This window comes from Monomorium pharaonis, chromosome 5 (assembly GCF_013373865.1).
Source record: "Monomorium pharaonis isolate MP-MQ-018 chromosome 5, ASM1337386v2, whole genome shotgun sequence".
Taxonomy (NCBI): Eukaryota; Metazoa; Arthropoda; class Insecta; order Hymenoptera; family Formicidae; genus Monomorium; species Monomorium pharaonis.
This window is the reverse complement of record NC_050471.1, coordinates 6,152,186-6,171,223: the sequence shown is the minus strand read 5'-3', so window position 1 is coordinate 6,171,223 and position 19,038 is coordinate 6,152,186. Positions and strand designations below refer to the sequence as shown.

Genomic DNA, 19,038 nt, shown 5'->3' with positions numbered 1-19,038 from the left:
TCGCAAGGAGGAGCGCCAAGGATGGACCGAGAGAGCGAGGGACTTAGGTGCAACAGCGGCCATAAAGCAAGATTAATGAGGCGAAGTGCGCACTGGTAGGAAGCTGTCATAGTCCTGGCGCCAGCTGACCAGACGACTCGCACAACCAGCCGCGGTATCGACCACACGTGCACCTATTACACCCACGTACACGCATACGTATTCAAGCATCTACGCGAACTATGGTCCAAATTCTCCTCTCTCTTTTATCTCTCCCCCCCCTCGTTACGACAAACTCACTTGTTTTGCGTCCTCCAGAAAACAGATCTCTCGTCAACGTAATCTAACAACAATTAATGATCCGACGTAACGACAAAGATATCGAAGAAATTAGAAGAAGATAATACGATAAAAGAGCGGAGAAGAAGTATAATAATGACGCAAGTGATTAATGTGAATTCCTGATGCGTATTTAGGTGAAGATGAGAAAGACTTAAGGTATAAATATTTTTGCCGCGTGACACTGTCTTTTTATCCTTTAGAATTAAGGATTGTTAAAATGAAAAACGTCATACCACTTATTTTTCGCGAAAAGAAAATTATTAATTACATGCGGATGATTTCAACGCGGGGAATAATAATAGATAACTTTTATTATCCCTCGTTCAATCGCTAAATAAAATAAACTTGCCACCATAAATGAGAAGAATGATATATGAAACCTGTTATCAATTAATCCATGCCCCCTCATTGATAACTCCATTCGACTCGTTCAACAATTTTCTCAGGCGAGGGACTGATTGATCTCTTTATCGGCGGCGATCGTGACATTCAAGAACGCGGGCTATCTTTCAGGTTGCGGGCAAAGAAAATGCGGCGGTCTGCGGTCTGCGTGCGTGTTACGTGTCTCGACGCGGCCTTCCGCGTCTTCTTCCCACAGGCTGCCATCGACGATCGGACCCGACCATCTCGCGATGGTCGGCGTCAAGAGAGGAGTTCGGGACACCTGTCTCCGACGGTTATCCCACGTTAAGTACATAACCAGTTTCGCAACGCGAATGCTATGCGAAAGCCCGGCTATACTGATCGATTCGCCGTACACAAACGCACGCATCGCACACGCATAAGAATCAAACGCAGAGGACCGCTCGCTCGCACGCATAAGATTGCACGCATGCACTCACGCACGGACGGACGTAGGGGTGGACGGACGGCCGAATTAGGCGAGCGCGACTACGAAATGCAGGAAATTGAATCGTGATAACATACAGGGTGTCCCGAGGTTACGGTAATTTCTAGCTATTAGGAATCCTTGGGCAATATAAACACGATCGGATCACATATTTTGTAGTTCGTGTGAGTTATCAAGGTAATTAATATTGAAAGCTTGCAGAATCGATACTGTTGTATCGAATTTTTTAAAGTATCGCGTGTGAGCTGACACAGAAACTAAACATATTAAACTCATTTTAAAGTGCACTGTTCCGATGAATATTTTATTTTAATTATAAGTGAAATGTTTCTGATCCTTATTAAAAATGCATTAATTAATTAATTAAAATCAAAATATAAATATTATTATGTGTATTATATATTAATTAAAACGAATAATTAATAATAAAAAATATAATATATTTAATATTTTTACAAGCTTTTTTCTCGAAAAAAATTTCAAGTTTACAAAACGTCTAGGAATTTTCGCAAATTATCGCGCTTTCTCTCAGCTGCGAACTGCTTAATCAATTTGGCGTCGATTTCTCTTTAGCGAAAGTTTAATTGGACGTCATCTTTTTCGCGCCTTCTTTATTTTCAGCATCAAGCGGCAATTAAACGGCACTTCTCAGAGTTTAAACTTCCGTTTAACTAAAGCCCATGAGAAATTGTACGAGAAAGATAACCGTCATTTTATTTGCAAAAAAATGTTAAGATTTGGCACGTAAAAATTTTGAATTGCCTATAAATTCAAAAAATAAATATAATAAATATATCTTGAGATATAATTTTTTTTTTAAGTAAATCTTTAAAATATTAGTAATCTAAGAAATATTAATTTGGAGAATGTTTTTCACATAAATCAATTTATATAATATATATATTTTTTATTAGATAGAAAAATTTTATATACTTGTCTTGTGTAACAAACATTTGTAAGAATACAATTATATCCAGTACAAACGAGACAAAAAGAAGAGTAACAATTAAAAGAATAAAGTACAAAAAATTGATGAGAGAGAGCATTTCGAAAAAACTGTGTATTCTCTATATTAAAAAAATTTTTTAAGTAACAATTTTAAAAGTTTAAATCGCTCTTAAAACATTTAATTCCAAATTACAAACCAAAAAAAAGATTAAAAATACCTCAATTTGCTATAAGGAAACTTTCTCGTTATACATTTAATATATTTCAATGAGCACTTAGATGCACACTTAAGTCACTTAAAATACTTAACGTTGAAAGCCGCGCAGTAATGGATTACGTTTTCATACTTTATGTACCTCGGATTACCCGGGGAAAATCCATCACGGTGGTATGGGATGCGATATCCGAGACACCCTCTACAAGCCGTCGTATATTAGGTTCCGACCGTTGCGGCCGGACGAATACAAACGCGAATACGAATGGCAAATGGCGGGTGACAAGGCATCGGCATCTGCGCTTAATTAATGCAACACCGGCCGCAACGATACGGCGAGGAGGAGCCCATGAGAATGCTGCGGAACGATCGCTATGCCCGGGCGCGTAGAGAGCCAGATCGTACCTGACGGAACGACGGAACGGCGACGAGGACGGTGCCCAAACCAGTCCGGGATGTTCAATTATGCGCGCCATCGACCCGCACTCCGTCTCCGAATCGACTCGCCCCGATGAAAAAGAAAACACGTCCGAGAAACCGATACCCTTTTTCCGCGTAAGCATCGATCGCGACGATAGCGAGGCATCTGTGATCGGTCTTCGTGAAAGAATAATAATAAGAGTCAAGAGCTGGTGATTCAGCGGTGGCCTTTTTGAAGTGGCCACTTCCCGTGTGAGAGATTGATGAATTCTGATTTACGAGATTTTACTTAATTTCTCTCCTTGCGATCAATTAGATTAAATTTAATCTAATTCACGAGAGATTTCCCCGTCCTAAATAAGTATTTAGATCAGTTTTTCCCAGTTTCAAAAATCTTTAATATTAAAAATAAGTCTGGAGAAACGTCATTTTCCACAATTAACCATTTATTCGAAAAATTTGATGTTTAAATAAAGATTCATGTAGATTGTAATTTGACATCACAAACGGACGTTATCGTTTGTATGTTTTTAATTTATTTCGCTGATTGGGACACGCTATCACGATGCAAATACTGTGATTTAAATATTCAAATACCCTTTATCACTTATAATTTAAAATTAAATACTCGAGATCACATAGAAGTTGAAAACTGCGTCAATAGCCATCATTATTTCTACGTAATTATTAAAATTTCATAATGACATATTAAACTTAAAACTTTGACTCCATATACAACTTATATTTCCTCTAACTTACTCTTTTTTACACAATAATTCCATTCCTTTCCGTTCCTCGAATCACATGACAATTAAACGAAAGACCTTTTCTTTTCACCTGTCCTAAAACGCTCCTCCGACGGTCGTGAATCATCGAACATTTGTCTAATTACAATTCGACGGAGTCGCGCGATCGGAGACACCGATTCCGAATAATAGCGCGTCGGCGTGACGCACGCGTGCGTTACTGAGGGTATCCCGGTATTTCGAGATAGCTGCTGCAGTTTCCGATTTTTTTCCCCACCCCTCGTTCATCTCTCTCGCCGCGCGAGAGGACACCCACGAGTGAGGACCCCGTCTGTGTCCCTGTGCGAAAGCAATCCTCATCCTCTGTATGGGATGCGACAGCACGGCGCCAGACAGCCTCGCTCGCGCGCACACAGAACCGCTGATGTTCTCGCCGCTCGATTCCCCGCTGCGACGACGCTTCGGGGAACAAACGCGGCCACGCTCCACGGTCCTCGGCTTACGTAAGCCTCGACCGTACCGTCGCGATGCGCCCGCCGCCACGAGGTCGACGAAGGGATGCTCCTGCAACCCCGCAGCGGCTTTCTAAGAAAGCGGAAATGAGACGGACGGGAGAAGTCTTCGTTCCGCGGAAACCGCGATTTACATCATTTTATGAATCGAGTTTTTGTATTTCTTCTCAGAATGTAAATAAAATAATTATAATAAAGATGTGATAAGATAAGATAAGATAATTAAGATGCAAATGTTATAATTGATATTATAAGTCAGTTGCTAAATTTTTATCCTTTAAAAGAAAATTGACAAAAATGTAAAAACAGCGGATCTCTGAATCTAGAGTCGCTTTTACAAATGTTACGTTGCTATAAGACAGACAAGGCTTAGTTAGTCTCTTCAAAGTATTTCTCATTTGTTAAATAACGAAATAAATTTTATCTTGACTATGTAAGATAATAAGCGAACAATTTTTTTCATTAAATAAAGTAATAATTATAATAAATCTCTGTGATATCCTGAACCAAAATTAATCCAATTCAAAATATTCTACATAGAGACATCTCTCAAATTAAAATTTTAAGTATTTATTCCGTGCGCACTGGCTCTTACGGAAATTGAATAAGTATGCAGGACGTTTCCCTCTATACTTACTTGCAAAAATTTTTGTGAAAATTTTTGCACAAGACGAAAGATTTGCTCGCTCTCTGTTGCGGAAGGGAACGGAGAGATTTTTCCTTCTTCGATTAAAGTTTCCATTGAGAAGTTGTAAAACTTATCCGACGAACCTGCTTTGTAAGTTACAGAACCGTAGGTAGGTACGCGGAAGTTGAGCAAAGTTTCCGCGTTACTAGAAAACTACCAGTGTGTGTGCCACTTACTAAAGCGTAGATGCGAGCGAGATCAACGGGCAGATGCTCGTCAGCTCTCTTTCCAGTCTGGTCCCAAATAGGATAGAGGGAGTCAAGTAACTGGAGTCTCGGCGCCTACCGGCAGCTACGGTGGCGGTGTGGCCGGCGATAGTAAACCTACTCGTATCTATTACAACTTGATATACGCGCCGTACACACGTGGTATTCGCATTCGTATTCGCGGTATCGCAGATAGCGGGTATCGCGAAGCGGCATCTCGAGCGAAAACTCGAGCCCTGCCGCACGCAGGACAAAACGACGACGGTCGCGGTTGCCGGAGGAGGTTTCGTGCATTCGAGGAACGCGAAAATTTCGTCGAGCGTGAGACGCGATTCGCGGTGAAAAACTTACGGAACATTGAAGAAAAGCGAGTTTAGCACAAGCGAAACGTTTAACCCTTGATCTCCGAAGCAAATTTCAAATGAAGATAAAAAAACAATTTTTTTGATGAGCGAACAAGAATTAAAGCCTGATTTTGGTATTTAATCATCTTGACATGAGAATTGACGAGATAATTGTTAATCCGTCAATTTTTGCATAATTATTTTACATATTGTTTCTGTTGGTGAATAGATTGAAATGCAGACAGACAGATGGAGGATTGAGCGTCAGAAGTCTATGTACGTTGTAACGGAAGAGCGAGCACACATTTATGTCCAGAAAATATATAGTTTATCGTATATGTTATCTATCTAATGTATTATTATTTAAACATTCACAATACAATAGTTTCTCAATAGAAAAAATATTTATGGATGGAAGAATAAATATAATAAAATATTTGTGCGTTAAATTTCTGACAAATTAACGCCTTTTCGGGATTTATTAAATAAAAAATAATTGTTATATATATTATTATCTTATTAATGCAGTAATAAGCAGTTAAAAAAGTCCTATTATATTTTATATATCAAACTTGTAGTGCAGATCTAATAATTAATACTCTTTACTCGCAATTATATATTTACTTCTTTTCTTTCTGTTTACAAAGATTTTATATAAAATCGTTTGCCACTTCACAATTGCAAAACTCTTCGTATCGTCCTAATTTTAATACATGTATATGTATTTTGCTCCGCGGCAGTATGTGAATATCGCGCTTACAAATATCTAGTGCTGCCATCTAGTGCAACGGCGATTACACATACGCGGACCGCCGTACTGATGGTAATTAGAAAATGAGTAGCCGACTTACCGACAGGAGAGACATGTCGTCCTTATCGACGAAAAGCAAAAATGGCCGAAGACCCTGATCAGCGATTTTCTCGACGAGACTCCTCTCCTAATATGCATTTTCCCCGGTATCCTTCTGCCTACCATCAATTTCCCGCTTGTCTTCCGTTGCATTTTCAACATTGTATCCTCTGCACATAAAATGAGAAATACGTATTAGACGATTAGAGATGAAAGATCGGATTTCGCTTCGGTCTCAGCAACATATATTATCGAGATGATACCTTTGACGAGATCCTAAAGTTCTCGCGCTGCTAAGCGTTCGCACGGATTCAGTGTCGTACGTGACGATACGAACGTTCGACACATGACAAGATATTCGCGACGAGCCCGTGTGAGCAAATTAAGTCTCGTTTCTGGAACGACAGTAATAATCGCGGAAAACACGGAGTTCGCGCGTTCGAACACGACCTTACAATCCGCAACGTATTTCGCAACTGATTTCGCCCAAGTCTACGTGAGTACGCGATATTGCGATTCTCGAAATATCGAAAGGGCTGAGCGACAGTATAACGATACTGAACTGTCCGTTAAGAGTTACAGAATAGGCCTACCGATTGCACGTCGCGCGTCCTGGGAAAATTCTCGAATTCGCGCCGGTGAACGACGCCGACTCTCGCGCAACGACCACGTACGCCGGAAACGGTGCGCGCGCAGCCGATCTCCACATCAACATTCTCGAAAGGGGGGAAGGCGAGGGGATTGGGCGCCCGCCGGCCCGCGCGCCACCATTCGTCGCCGCTTCGCGCGCCCTCATTGGCCCTCATTGGCCCTCATGACCGCCGCGAGCCGAGCCGAAGCCGAGCCGCGCGCCGCTCCGCGCCGTGTCGTGCCACTTGCGTGCGCACACGTGTGTACGTCGGTGTGTATATGGGTAGATTAATTTGGTTTTTGAAAGACGGTGCACCACGATGGTGATCTCGCAGGAGGTGCTCTCGAAGGCGGAGGAGATCGCCGACCAGGTAAATTTTGCGGGTCGCGCCCCTCGCGTTCTCGATCGTTGAACGGCTCGCGCGATCCCGAGGAAAATCCCCCGCCGTACGCGCGAGGAAAAACGGAGTGGAATCAGATCCTGCGGAAGAGCGAATCACGCGGCGAATCTGGTCCTGTCAACGTCACCAACTTGCGTATTTTTCCATGTTTTTTTTTTCGCCCGCGTCTCGCTTTGCTCATAGCGTTCGCGCGGCCGCAATTGAAGCTGAGGCGGTTTACGCCGAGGTTATGAATTCCACAGGTTGTGAGTTCTGATATCCTTCGGGGGCAAAGGGTACGCGAGTCGTCGATGATCTCGGCTGCGACGAGTTGTCGCGTCTCTCTCACGGCGATCGCCCTGTAGACACACTCTCATCTGGTACAGGCAGATATTCAGCTGGACCCAATCTCATTTTCACGACTGCATATGTGTAGAATGATGACTCTGGTTTTTCGCTGACATATCGCTCTTATCATCTGTTTTGTAATTTGCTCGATATAAAGAGACAACTAAGCACGCTTTAATCGTTTTCATTTATGAAAATATTATAAACGAGTATATGAAAATATTACATTTTATCCGAGTGATATTCATGTATAATGAGACTGCAGTAGACATATGGATCTTATTGCCTGCACTTTCACAGACCTACTTTTCACACTTGTGCATAATAATGCCACATATTATTTTCTGATATTAGTTTTAAAAACTTGTATAAAAAAAGAAAATTAATATTAAACAATAAGATAAAAATTTTAGAGAAGAAACATGCAGTAAAATTTCTAAATTTGCAGTTTGCAAAAATGTAACTTTTAAGGCACTAGATGTTCTACCAAAATCTTGTAAATCATTTGTGATTTACTTAACTGTCCCCTAATCTAAGTAGATCTGATTAAAAGCATATATTGAAATATTTATTTATTACAATAGGTAATCCGCAATGGCAAGCACATACTTCCAACGTTGGCACGATTATGTCTCATCGCTACATTCCTAGAGGATGGCTTACGAATGTGGTTCCAATGGAATGAACAACGAGAGTACATGGATGCTTCCTGGGGCTGCGGAAAATTCCTGGCCACCATGTTTGTCCTCATAAATCTTGTCGGACAACTCGGTGGATGTGTCATGGTGATCAGCAGATGGCGAGTCAGCATAGCCTGCGGAATCCTATTCTTCATTGTAATCCTACAGACTATCGCCTATAGCATTCTTTGGGATATGCAGTTCTTATTCAGGAACTTGGCACTAATAGGGGCGCTCCTATTAGTACTGGCTGAATCCCGGGTTGAGGGCAGATCGCTGTTCGCTGGTGTTCCCAGTCTCGGCGACAACAAGCCCAAGAATTTGCTGCAATTAGCAGGTCGAATACTTTTGGCGTTCATGTTTATCACGCTGATCCGCTTCGAAATATCCTTCCTGCAGATTCTGCAAGATATCGTTGGCAGCATTCTAATGGTGTTAGTGACAATTGGCTATAAGACTAAGCTAAGCGCGTTACTACTCGTTGCTCTATTGACCGCGCTGAACTTCTATCACAATGCATGGTGGAGCATTCCCGACTACAAGCCGCTCAGGGATTTCCTCAAATATGACTTCTTCCAGGTAAATTTTTCTGATTTTACTAATCGCATTTATTTATTTATGACTAAAGAAATATTGGGAATTTTAATTATATTAATAATTTTTAATTTTTTGTTTTGGCAAAATTTTATAATCTAAAATAAAAAAAGACTAGTCCATTTACATTAAAAAATTATTTTTATATGACAAGAAAATTATTAATTTCAGAAATTATAAAGGATTAATTTTAATTATTTTGAATCTATGGATTTTTTAATTTTGAAATGTAAATTTTCTTGGTTTAATACAATCTTGATTTGATGTAATTATATTATCTTATCTTCTATGTAAACATTGACATTCACCACTTTTCATACATTTGAATTTCATTGTAGACACTATCAGTCATCGGTGGCCTTCTGATGATAGTCTCTCTAGGTCCAGGCGGTGTATCGATGGATGAGCATAAAAAAGAATGGTAGAAATAATTCCACTTACAAATAAGGAGGATGTATGCGTTATTGGATTGTTGTCCAGAAAGTTAAAGCGAGTTATCATGCCTCTCATTTTTGTCCCTGTATGCGCTCAAAGAAACCTTGGACGAATCGTATGTCATGCGATACAAAACCCATAAATATCATTGGTCCAAAACAATCATTTATGTTGACTAACTGGTCACTTAATCGAATTTTATATTTTAACATGGCGACATAACGCTTGAAAGACTTCGAAATGATCAATAAAACACTATCCATATTTTAGATAGAATACATATTTTAGAATATAAAGTTAGCATGGAAAAAAAAGTACACACATGCATAAACACACAGGGAGATATGTATAAAACGGTTAATGGCATTGTACATACGGCGCTGCGTCTGATGTGGATAATGTAATTTTTCCATATATTTTTAATTTACCTAATTTTAATCGCGAGCCAAACCGATGGTTTTAAATATATTTTAATATCGGATATATGCTTCCACTCTTCAGTATCTAAGATTTACGAATTTCCGGGTTAACGAATTCCGTACTAATTTCACTGTAACATTTTTTTAACTTAATTGACTGTAAATAAGTGTTCCAAATTTGTCTTAACTGTGAAATATAATAAGAAAAAAGCGGGCTGTTAATGAGAAATTAGCAGGTTAAGGGTTATTATAGTTAGCTCTAATAATATGTCATGCGAAAATAAACCGGTCTTAAAATAGCGTGCGTTCGAGCCTCTCTTTACATCAGCAAAACGAGAAAGAGAGAGAAGAAAGAGAAGGAAGGAAGACGCAATCCTATAAAGCCAGTAGGGAAAGTGCAACATCTTCTCAACGTCTTCACTGTGCGCGATTAGCTGGCGAGGGCTAAAACTTTGAGGTCTGAAAAAATGAGAATCAAGAATCGAGGATATAAGCGAATACCTGTGAACAAAGGTACCACTATTTTGTATGGGAAACCATTTGCCTATGTTGTAAGATCGGTGGTGCGCAACGAAAGATGCGACCATTGCTTACAAAGGTAAAAATGTTTTATCAGATATATATGTATATGTATGTATATGTATATATATATATATATATACACACATATATAGTATATAATTTTGATAGAATTGTTTTGTCCTGTTGTTTCTTCAGTCTTATTAAATCTTATTTTGTTATATTGTCAGTGATTGTTGAACTTTTATTATCTTTATGACGTTACAATTTTATTGGGGATCGATTTGTAACAAAATTACCAAACATTTTCTACATGCGTACAATTTTATTTTAATCAACATTAGCATGTCTCACGATTTATTGAACAAGTGTTACCGACGATGTTAAGGCCGATTATTCCTTTATATATTGCGAATATAACTTCTGTAATTTTTATACAAAAAATTATATATAATGTTGAATGACAACATAAAGAATTACTCATATAATTATATATATAATATGCTCATATTTTCTTTTGTATAATTTTTATTTACGTATACGGGAAAAATAAGAATTGAAAAATAATGAGAAACGTAATTTTCATATTGAAAGATTGAAGGAATAAAAAACTGTTCACTCTCGCGCGCGCGCGCACACACACACACACACACACATTAATTATATATATAATAATAAATATAAATTGTATTATATGTATAAAAGATTATATGGGATCATAATTTTACTTTTTGTAAAAAAAATAATGCAAAAATTATTTTTCTCGTTACTTTCTATATGTAGATAGATTATACAAAAAAAAGGAAATAGGCATATTTTATACATAATTATATATGACGCATAATATTAGTTATACAAAAATACATATAAAAAGTATATATGTATAATATTAATAAATTCATATATAAATATATATAATTATATGTATTTATGTATGATTATATATGGATCATTTTTTCTGGAAAGTTCTTTAAATCTGAATTTTACATGCATATATACATACACATATTTTATATTAATCTGTTTACAAATTTCTCTCTAACGTTGCAAAGGTTCATTGAATGTGAATTCAAAATTGAGTAAACAGTATTTTTGTCGAACTAAAATTTTTTATGAATTATAAATAATTAAAAAAATGTAGACTCGCTTTTTAACCATGTACATAGAATGTGCTTGTCAATCTTCTTTTATTTTCACAATGTGTAAAAATTTTATTTTGAATAAAACTAAACAAAATTTTTTTAAATGATCTTTAGTATTTTTAATTATACATATATATTAATGTATAATATATTTAAAAACTACATAAGTAAAACTTGCATTGAAACGAGAAAGAGAAGCAAATTATAACAAATTTTGTTATAAATGTGTCCCATATTTTTTAAATTAAAAAAATGTATTGATTTTTTAATTATGATTACTACTCATAACAATATTCTTAATTTTTAATTCTTTTAACATTTTAAATCATTTGAATTAAATTTTTAAATAATGAACATTTCAACTGAAAAGACAACACATATTCAATATAAAAGTATTATTTAAATTATTTTATATATAAATTATAACAAAAAAATGCAATATTAAATTAAAAAGATCATAAATTGCTAAAAAAAATTAATATGCAAAATAAATACACATTTCTATTTTTATTTAAATAAAAACTCAAAAACTATATCCTAATACAATTTAAGTTTGTGATATATCGCACCATGATTAAAATATTGACGGAAAATAGCAAGACATGTCAAAAATTTAAGGTTATAAACAATGCCGGTATCTGAAGTTACTTAGCTTGATGCTCGAGCAAAGTAGGTTAGATTGGATTACGCTTTAGAATCTTCAAATGTTTCGAATAGAAAGATCGAGTGTCTTGTAATTTACGTTTATGCAAAATGAGCGGCAATGTATTAAAAAAAGGAACAACAATCATTAATGACAGACCATTCGTTTTTACTCTCAGTTCGAAAGACAGGACTACTCGATGTGACAATTGCTTGAAGAGGTAGAACAGTAAGCGAAATTGCGATGTTTGTTTTCTAATAATTTTCTATTACGTTATTTTAAATATTTTGAGTTGAATTAATTTTACAAATATTACAAACCAAATTACTGTCAAGAATAAGTGTGTTTGACGCACTATGTATTTATTACGTGTTCATAATTGTTATGTGATTTATTGTTATTGCAGTGGAAAATTGTTAAAATGCTCAGGTTGTCAATACGTATATTACTGTGATCGTAATTGTCAGAAAGAATCATGGTCGATACACAAGGCAGAATGTGCACATTTGAAAAAGGTATCACCAAAAGTGTTGCCAGATGCTGCCAGACTCATGGCACGAATAATTCTCAAACTCAATCAGGGTGGAGCTGACGAAGTAGGCTATTATACTGAGAAGAACTTTAGAAAATTCAAAGATCTAATGTCTCGTAAGTATCTTCTTACCTTTTTAAAAAAGAAGGTATTTAAAAAAAAACAGATATAAATATGTAATAAACTTCTGTCTCTGAACTATAGATTACTCAGATGTAAAAGCAGATGCAAAGCGAATGGAACACTTTACTTCATTGTGTGGAGTTTTATTCCAATTCCTCAATGAGGCACTTATACCTAACATTGCTGAGTTGATGGGTATTTATGGTAGGATATGCACGAATAGCTTCAACATACTGGATCTTAATATGAATACTATTGGAGTTGGTATTTATCTGGGAGCATCTGTGATGGATCATAGTTGCAAACCCAACGCAGTTGCCATTTTTGAAGGGACTACCATCATCATCAGAACATTGATGGATCTTCCCTGTTTCGACTGGTCGCAGGCAAGTTTTAACAAATATGTATATTCCAAGAACAAACCATTTAAATATTATATTCTATAATTCTTAAAAATTCAATGTAATATTCTATTGATATAACTGTAGATAATCGAAAACGAATTAATATGCTTAATAAATGCTTTACATTTCAGAACCTGTATTATTTTATTTTTTACAGATAAGAATATCATATGTCGATTTACTTAGTTCTAATAAGGACAGACGTGAAGAACTGCACAATACATATTACTTCTGGTGTGATTGTGAAAGATGTAAAAAAGAGGAACCAATGGCTGAAGCGGCCGCGTGTCCAAACTCATCGTGCGATTCGCCGTGTTCGATTGAAGTTGACGAATGCGAGAAGTGTAATACCAGAATATCTGTAGAGTTTAAGAAAACATTTCAGGAAGTGGTTGATTTTACCGTTCATCATTTGGAAAAGATGAAAACTATGGCTTGTATCCTTTTAATATTCAAATTAAGAAACCTGTTATATCTTCTTTTTCTTAATACATATATCAAATTTGGGAACAATACATATTTATTCTATATAATAATAAAATGTTTCTTGATATTTTCTTATTAATGACAATAGATCTGGATGCTTGTAAGATATGTTTGAAGAAGCAGAAGGGCATAATGCATAAATTTAATGTACAACATGTCCGTACTCTCGAAATGGCTCATATCGCGGCTATGGACCTGAAATGTTGGGAAGATGCAGAAATTTATGGCAAGGAACTCTTGCCAGGATATTTGTTAGTGATCATTCATTTAATCTATACTATATAGATAGTAGGATAAGTCATGAAATCATTTTTTAATTTTAATATTAATATACATAAATGTCTTATTTTTTATATTTAATTATTTTATTCATTATAATTTATTATTGTAATAAGGCATTATAATATATATGTGACTGTAGTTAGTTATATATATTAAAATAATGAATAATATCAAATAATAGCGATTCTTCCTGATTATAAAAATTGAAAGCTATAAAATGAAGAACTTCAATTGAAGATATTGCTCATTTTTTAGATTGTATTACGGGGAAGTACATCCTTTGACAGGATTGTTGTATCTTATGATAGGAAAAATACAGTTGCACTTGGAAAAACCAAAAGAAGCGCTCCAAGTACTAAACCAAGCGAGTACAGTGTTAATGATAACGCACGGTGATAAGCACTCTTTAATAAGGGAGGAATTGAGACCTTTGATTTATCAAGCCACTATGGAGAGTGATACTCACGACGTGTAACGATCATAGATTTTTTGTAATTTTAGTAATAAACTATTTTTTAAACAGCCAAACATTTTTTTATTTACAATATATACCAATTATAGTTTTCCGAGCACAAAGGTCGGAAAAATTAAATATATTTCGTAATATCATGTTTATGGCTGTTTTCGTTTTGACACTTATAGTACTTAAGTATTATTTCATTCTTGTCAATTATTAAATATTATACACGAACAAATAATGCTTATCAGTGCTATAAACACAGCTTTTGATTTTTTCGTCAAATTAGATTAACCCAGGTAGAACACAGTCATAACCATTATAGAGTAACTTTATATTACTTATACATAAACAAAATTGGATAAATTAATAAACTTTTTAAAACTAAATTAAGTTGGCATATTAAATTGATTTAGATTTATTACATACACACATAAATATTAAATTAAAAAGTGATATCTAAAGTTAAATAAAATATTTGTAATATATAGAATATTAAATAAATTAAATAAGTATTTTTAATTAAATTTAAGTAAAATAAAACCTGGAAGAACAAAATTATTTTCTATATGAGAATATATATTTTCCTTTTTTTTTTAATTTACATATTTAAAAACAATATAATCTTTTGTTTGCCAGTGAGTATAAAAAATACCAAATGCAATTATTCAATTTGACCTGACTGGTCTCATATATATTTAATAGAGCACTACGTTTCGACCGTATGTTTCGTTCCTTTTCAAGTGTGTTAATATTAACGCCAGTCAGGTCCAATTGAATAATTGCATTTGGTGTTTTGCATATTTACAATTTTAATTTGAAGAAAAAGTTAATAAAAGTTAATGTTTTTCTAAAATAACTAATTAAAGTTAAAAATTAAATTATTCAAAATTAATTATTAAATTAAAAATTATATAATTCTTAAATTTATATTATTAATTAATTTTTTAATTTTTAATTTTTTAAGTTATACTTTGTTTATAAGTAAATATAAGATACCTTTAATGCCTTGTATATCGGCCATGGTTTTCTTTCTGATGAATGGTATCATCATAATGGTATCACCATGACAATGACAAATGATATCATTTTGATATTAAATGACACCATTATGAGTCTGTGTTCCTGGAAATAGCAGAAGTCTGAGAAGTGACGTTATTTTAGTAACTGACATTTCTCTGTGCAAAATACATTAAATTATGTAATTGTAAATACTTCTAGTTTGTAATATCCATAGATTTCTGGAAATAGTTTTAATTAAAAATTTAATATGCATTTCTATTTTTATATTTTAAAATAAACTTGTGGACAACAACAAAAATATATATATCTTGTTAATTGTGTGTAACCTTATAATTTGAATTTAAATTATTATAGTGAGATATGTCAAACTAATTTTTTTTAATGCAACAAAAAATATAACAAAGAGAAATTTGAAATTACGAAAAAATATTTTGCAATATCTTTGCCCTGATAAAAAAAAACGACAACCGGTTTCAACGTTTCAACGCGTTTAGGCGACCATAACAGTAATTAAATCGAGTATGTGATTAAAACCTTATTGGCCGGTATATTCATATAGTCGAATCTTATTTTAAGATCGTCTCAAGTAATGTCTTAAGAGGGCTAATATGGCTTTGTGATTGGCTGATGGCATCTTAAGACAGTCTTTGAGATAATCTTGAATATAAAACTAATGAATACCATTGTTTTACGGAAAGTAATGACCGTAACGTCTGTTCCGAACAGGTTGAAGAACGCGTGTCTAGTCATTGACAGAAAAAATAAAAATTTACGGAAAGCGTGTGTGTATGTGTGATAGTTCTCAATCAGTAACAACATAATTAAGATATGTATGTAAGCATATAAACAACAATAATATGATATAAGTCATAATCGAAAATATGAAAACAAAGTCGATTAGATTTGTCAGAGAGTCTAAAAATTTTGTTCAGGAGAAAATACGAGAAGCATTAAAAGATAAATGATACAAATAGAAGAATTACGTATGTACTATACATGCACGCCACATCACGCCGAGTTTTTTTTTATCCCCTCCTACCTACTTTTGACAGAATCCTTCTCTGGCATCAGTTCAGTTGTTTCCAGTTGTTTCATTCGTTCAGCAATTGTTCGAATCTGCACGAGAAGTGCAAGGAAGAAGTAAAAGCTAGATTTAAAGCTAGATTAGATTACGCTTTAAAATCTTCACGTATTGCGAATATATCGAGTGTTTTCGTAAATGTAGCGCCTTACGCTCAGTTATGCTTGCAAAATGAGTAACATAATGAAAAAAGGAACAACCATCTTTACCGGCAAACCGTTTGTCTATGTTGTCATATCGGAACACAGGACTGTGCGATGTGATAATTGTTTGAAGAGGTATGGACCACCAAACGAAACTGCGAGAAATTTGCTCTTTAATAATTTTCTGTTGTATTTCAAATTAAATGTATTTCGAGTTGAATTGATTTTGAATATTACAAATCAGATTACTGTCAAATATTTATATACATTTGAAGTACATTACCTATGAATTGCTCAACTACTGTACTACGTAATTTTTACAGCGAAAAATTATTAAAGTGTTCTGGTTGTCAGTACGTATATTATTGCGACCGCAATTGTCAGAAAAAATTATGGCCAATACATAAGGCAGAATGTGCACATTTAAAGAATATATCGCAAGTGTTACCAGATATTGATATGATTCGACTTATGGCACGTACAATTATCAAGCTTAATCAAGGTGGAGCAGATGAAATAGGTCATTACAATAAAAAAAATGTTAAATTCAAGGATCTAATGTCTCGTAAGTACTTTCCTCCCTTTTTAAAAGAAAGACATACAAAAAACAGCTACAAATATGTAATAAAATTATATCTTTGGACTATAGATTATTCTGACATAAAGGCAGACATGAAACGACAGTTACATTTCGTCTCATTATATGTAATGTTATTCCAATTTCTTGATAAGACACTTGTGCCTGACTTTGAGGAGTTGATGGGTATTTATGGCAGGATATGCACAAACAGCTTCACAATAACGAATGATACTCTAGAGCCCATTGGAATTGGTATTTATTTGGGAGCATCTATACTGGATCATAGCTGCAAACCTAATGCAGTCTTTATTTTTGAAGGGACCACCATCATCATCCGAACAATAATGGATCTTCCCTCTTCAGACTTGTCACAAGCAAGTATTGATAAATATATAAATTCTAAGAGTTGGAAAAACATTAAATCTTATATTTTATCAATCAATAATTCAATATAATTTATTCTATTGATATAACTTTAGATAATTAAATGGATTAATATGCTTGAGAAATACCTTACATTTCAGAATTTATTTTATTTATTACAGATAAGAATAGCATACATTGATTTACTTAGATCTAATAAGGATAGACATGAGAAATTACACAATTCATACTATTTTTGGTGTGATTGTGAAAGGTGCAAAAAAAAGGAACCAATAGCTGAAGCAGCTGCATGTCCAAATTCATTGTGTGATTCACCATGTTTGATTGAAGCTAACGAATGCGAGAAATGTAGTACTAGGATATCTGTAGAATTTAAAAAGACATTTCAGAAAATTTCTGACTTCACTGCTAATCATTTGAAAGAGATGAATCGTATCCTTTCAATATTCACATTAAGAAACCTCATATTTTTTTTATCAATTTTTATAACAATCCAGTTATTTACACAATATAAAAATGTTTTATATTTTCTTATTAATGGTACTAGATTGTGACGATGAAAATAAGATATTATTAGGTAAAATATGTTTAATGAAGCAAAAGGGTGTAATGCATAAATTTAATATACAACATCTCCAGACTCTGGATTTGATTTATGCTGCGACTGTAAAACTGGAATGGTACAAAGATGCAAAATTGTATGGCAACGAACTCTTGCCAGGATATTTGTGAGTAATGATGTCTTTGATGTATATAAATGTAAAAATAATTTATGTGAAATAATTTTTTTTCAATGTATTAGTATAAGTATTTTAATTTTTATATTTAATTAATTTGTTTAATACACACACACACACACACACATATATATATACATATATATATATATATATATATATTAAAAATATAAAATGTAATAAGTTATTATTTTAATGTAAGACTAATTAGTTAAGAATAATTAATGTAAAATAATTGTCTAATAGCAATTTGCTTTGACCATTTTAAGAAATGAAAGTTTATAAAATTTAATTAATTCTAGTTAAGGATTTTTTATTTTTTTATTTTTTTAGATTGTACTATGGAGAAGTACATCCTACAACAGGAGCGCTGTATTATGTAATAGGAATGATAGAGATGTTCTTGGGAAAACCAAAAGAAGCGCTTCAAATATTGAATAAAGCAGATATGGTATTAAGGATAACACATGGGGACGAGCACTCTTTCACAAAAAGATTAAACTTTTTGATTAACATGGCTAAGATAATCAATATTTGTAACAAGTAAAAATTTGGGATTTTTATAATTTCTAATTATAATCGAGATTTTTTATTTTCAGATATTTTAATTTATATTTATATACTAATTTACTACAATTTTTTAAAGACAGGAATCAGCAAAATTAAATATATGACTTCGGTAAAACTTTTATTTTTTTATTTGTATTGTCGTACTTATGGTTTGATTTAAAAATTGACAGAATATCATAAGAAATCTGAGAGTGATTATACTGTATGATTACATTTGGGACGGAATGAAATAGTACATGAAAAATGTACTTAAAAATGTATTTTATATAAAATAAGTATATTTTTTATTTTTTTTGGTACTGTTTCTGCACAGAATATAAACTTAAAAAGAGTAACAGAAAAGAAAT

The 19,038-nt window shown here is 34.0% G+C and overlaps 3 protein-coding genes and 1 long non-coding RNA gene across 7 annotated transcripts; 3 read left to right on the top strand and 1 right to left on the bottom strand.

Moving 5' to 3' along the window:
- Positions 1-5,881: 5,881 nt before the first annotated feature.
- LOC118645599 lies at positions 5,882-6,872 on the bottom strand. The gene is made up of 2 exons (XR_004963305.1): positions 6,363-6,872; positions 5,882-6,269 (listed from the first exon to the last, which is right to left on the bottom strand). It is a non-coding gene; the product is annotated as an uncharacterized LOC118645599 (long non-coding RNA).
- Positions 6,873-6,941: 69 nt separating this feature from the next.
- Positions 6,942-9,884, top strand: LOC105828363 (surfeit locus protein 4 homolog). Of its 2 annotated transcripts, none has more exons than XM_012666657.3 (3): positions 6,942-7,100; positions 8,042-8,716; positions 9,070-9,884. In XM_012666657.3, the coding sequence occupies exons 1-3, from the start codon at positions 7,050-7,052 to the stop codon at positions 9,154-9,156; spliced, it is 813 nt and encodes a 270-aa protein (XP_012522111.1). In that variant the 5' UTR covers positions 6,942-7,049; the 3' UTR covers positions 9,157-9,884. The 2 variants fall into 2 exon arrangements, with proteins under 2 accessions (XP_012522111.1, XP_028048763.1); XM_028192962.2 differs by lacking the exon at positions 6,942-7,100 and adding an exon at positions 7,126-7,489.
- Positions 9,885-9,960: 76 nt separating this feature from the next.
- On the top strand, positions 9,961-14,244 carry LOC105830681 (histone-lysine N-methyltransferase SMYD3). 3 transcript variants are annotated; one of them, XM_036286994.1, is made up of 6 exons: positions 9,961-10,098; positions 12,296-12,537; positions 12,626-12,930; positions 13,106-13,385; positions 13,523-13,685; positions 13,972-14,244. In XM_036286994.1, exons 2-6 carry the CDS (start codon positions 12,441-12,443, stop codon positions 14,189-14,191), a joined length of 1,065 nt encoding a protein of 354 aa, XP_036142887.1. In that variant the 5' UTR covers positions 9,961-10,098; positions 12,296-12,440; the 3' UTR covers positions 14,192-14,244. The 3 variants fall into 3 exon arrangements, with proteins under 3 accessions (XP_036142887.1, XP_012525624.1, XP_012525626.1); XM_012670170.3 differs by lacking the exon at positions 9,961-10,098 and adding an exon at positions 11,764-12,109; XM_012670172.3 differs by lacking the exon at positions 9,961-10,098 and adding an exon at positions 11,769-12,117.
- A 2,035-nt stretch (positions 14,245-16,279) lies between these two features.
- Positions 16,280-18,964, top strand: LOC105830669 (histone-lysine N-methyltransferase SMYD3). The gene is made up of 6 exons (XM_036287664.1): positions 16,280-16,555; positions 16,744-16,985; positions 17,070-17,374; positions 17,546-17,816; positions 17,932-18,112; positions 18,455-18,964. Exons 1-6 carry the CDS (start codon positions 16,449-16,451, stop codon positions 18,666-18,668), a joined length of 1,320 nt encoding a protein of 439 aa, XP_036143557.1. The 5' UTR covers positions 16,280-16,448; the 3' UTR covers positions 18,669-18,964.
- The last annotated feature ends 74 nt before the right edge of the window (positions 18,965-19,038 follow it).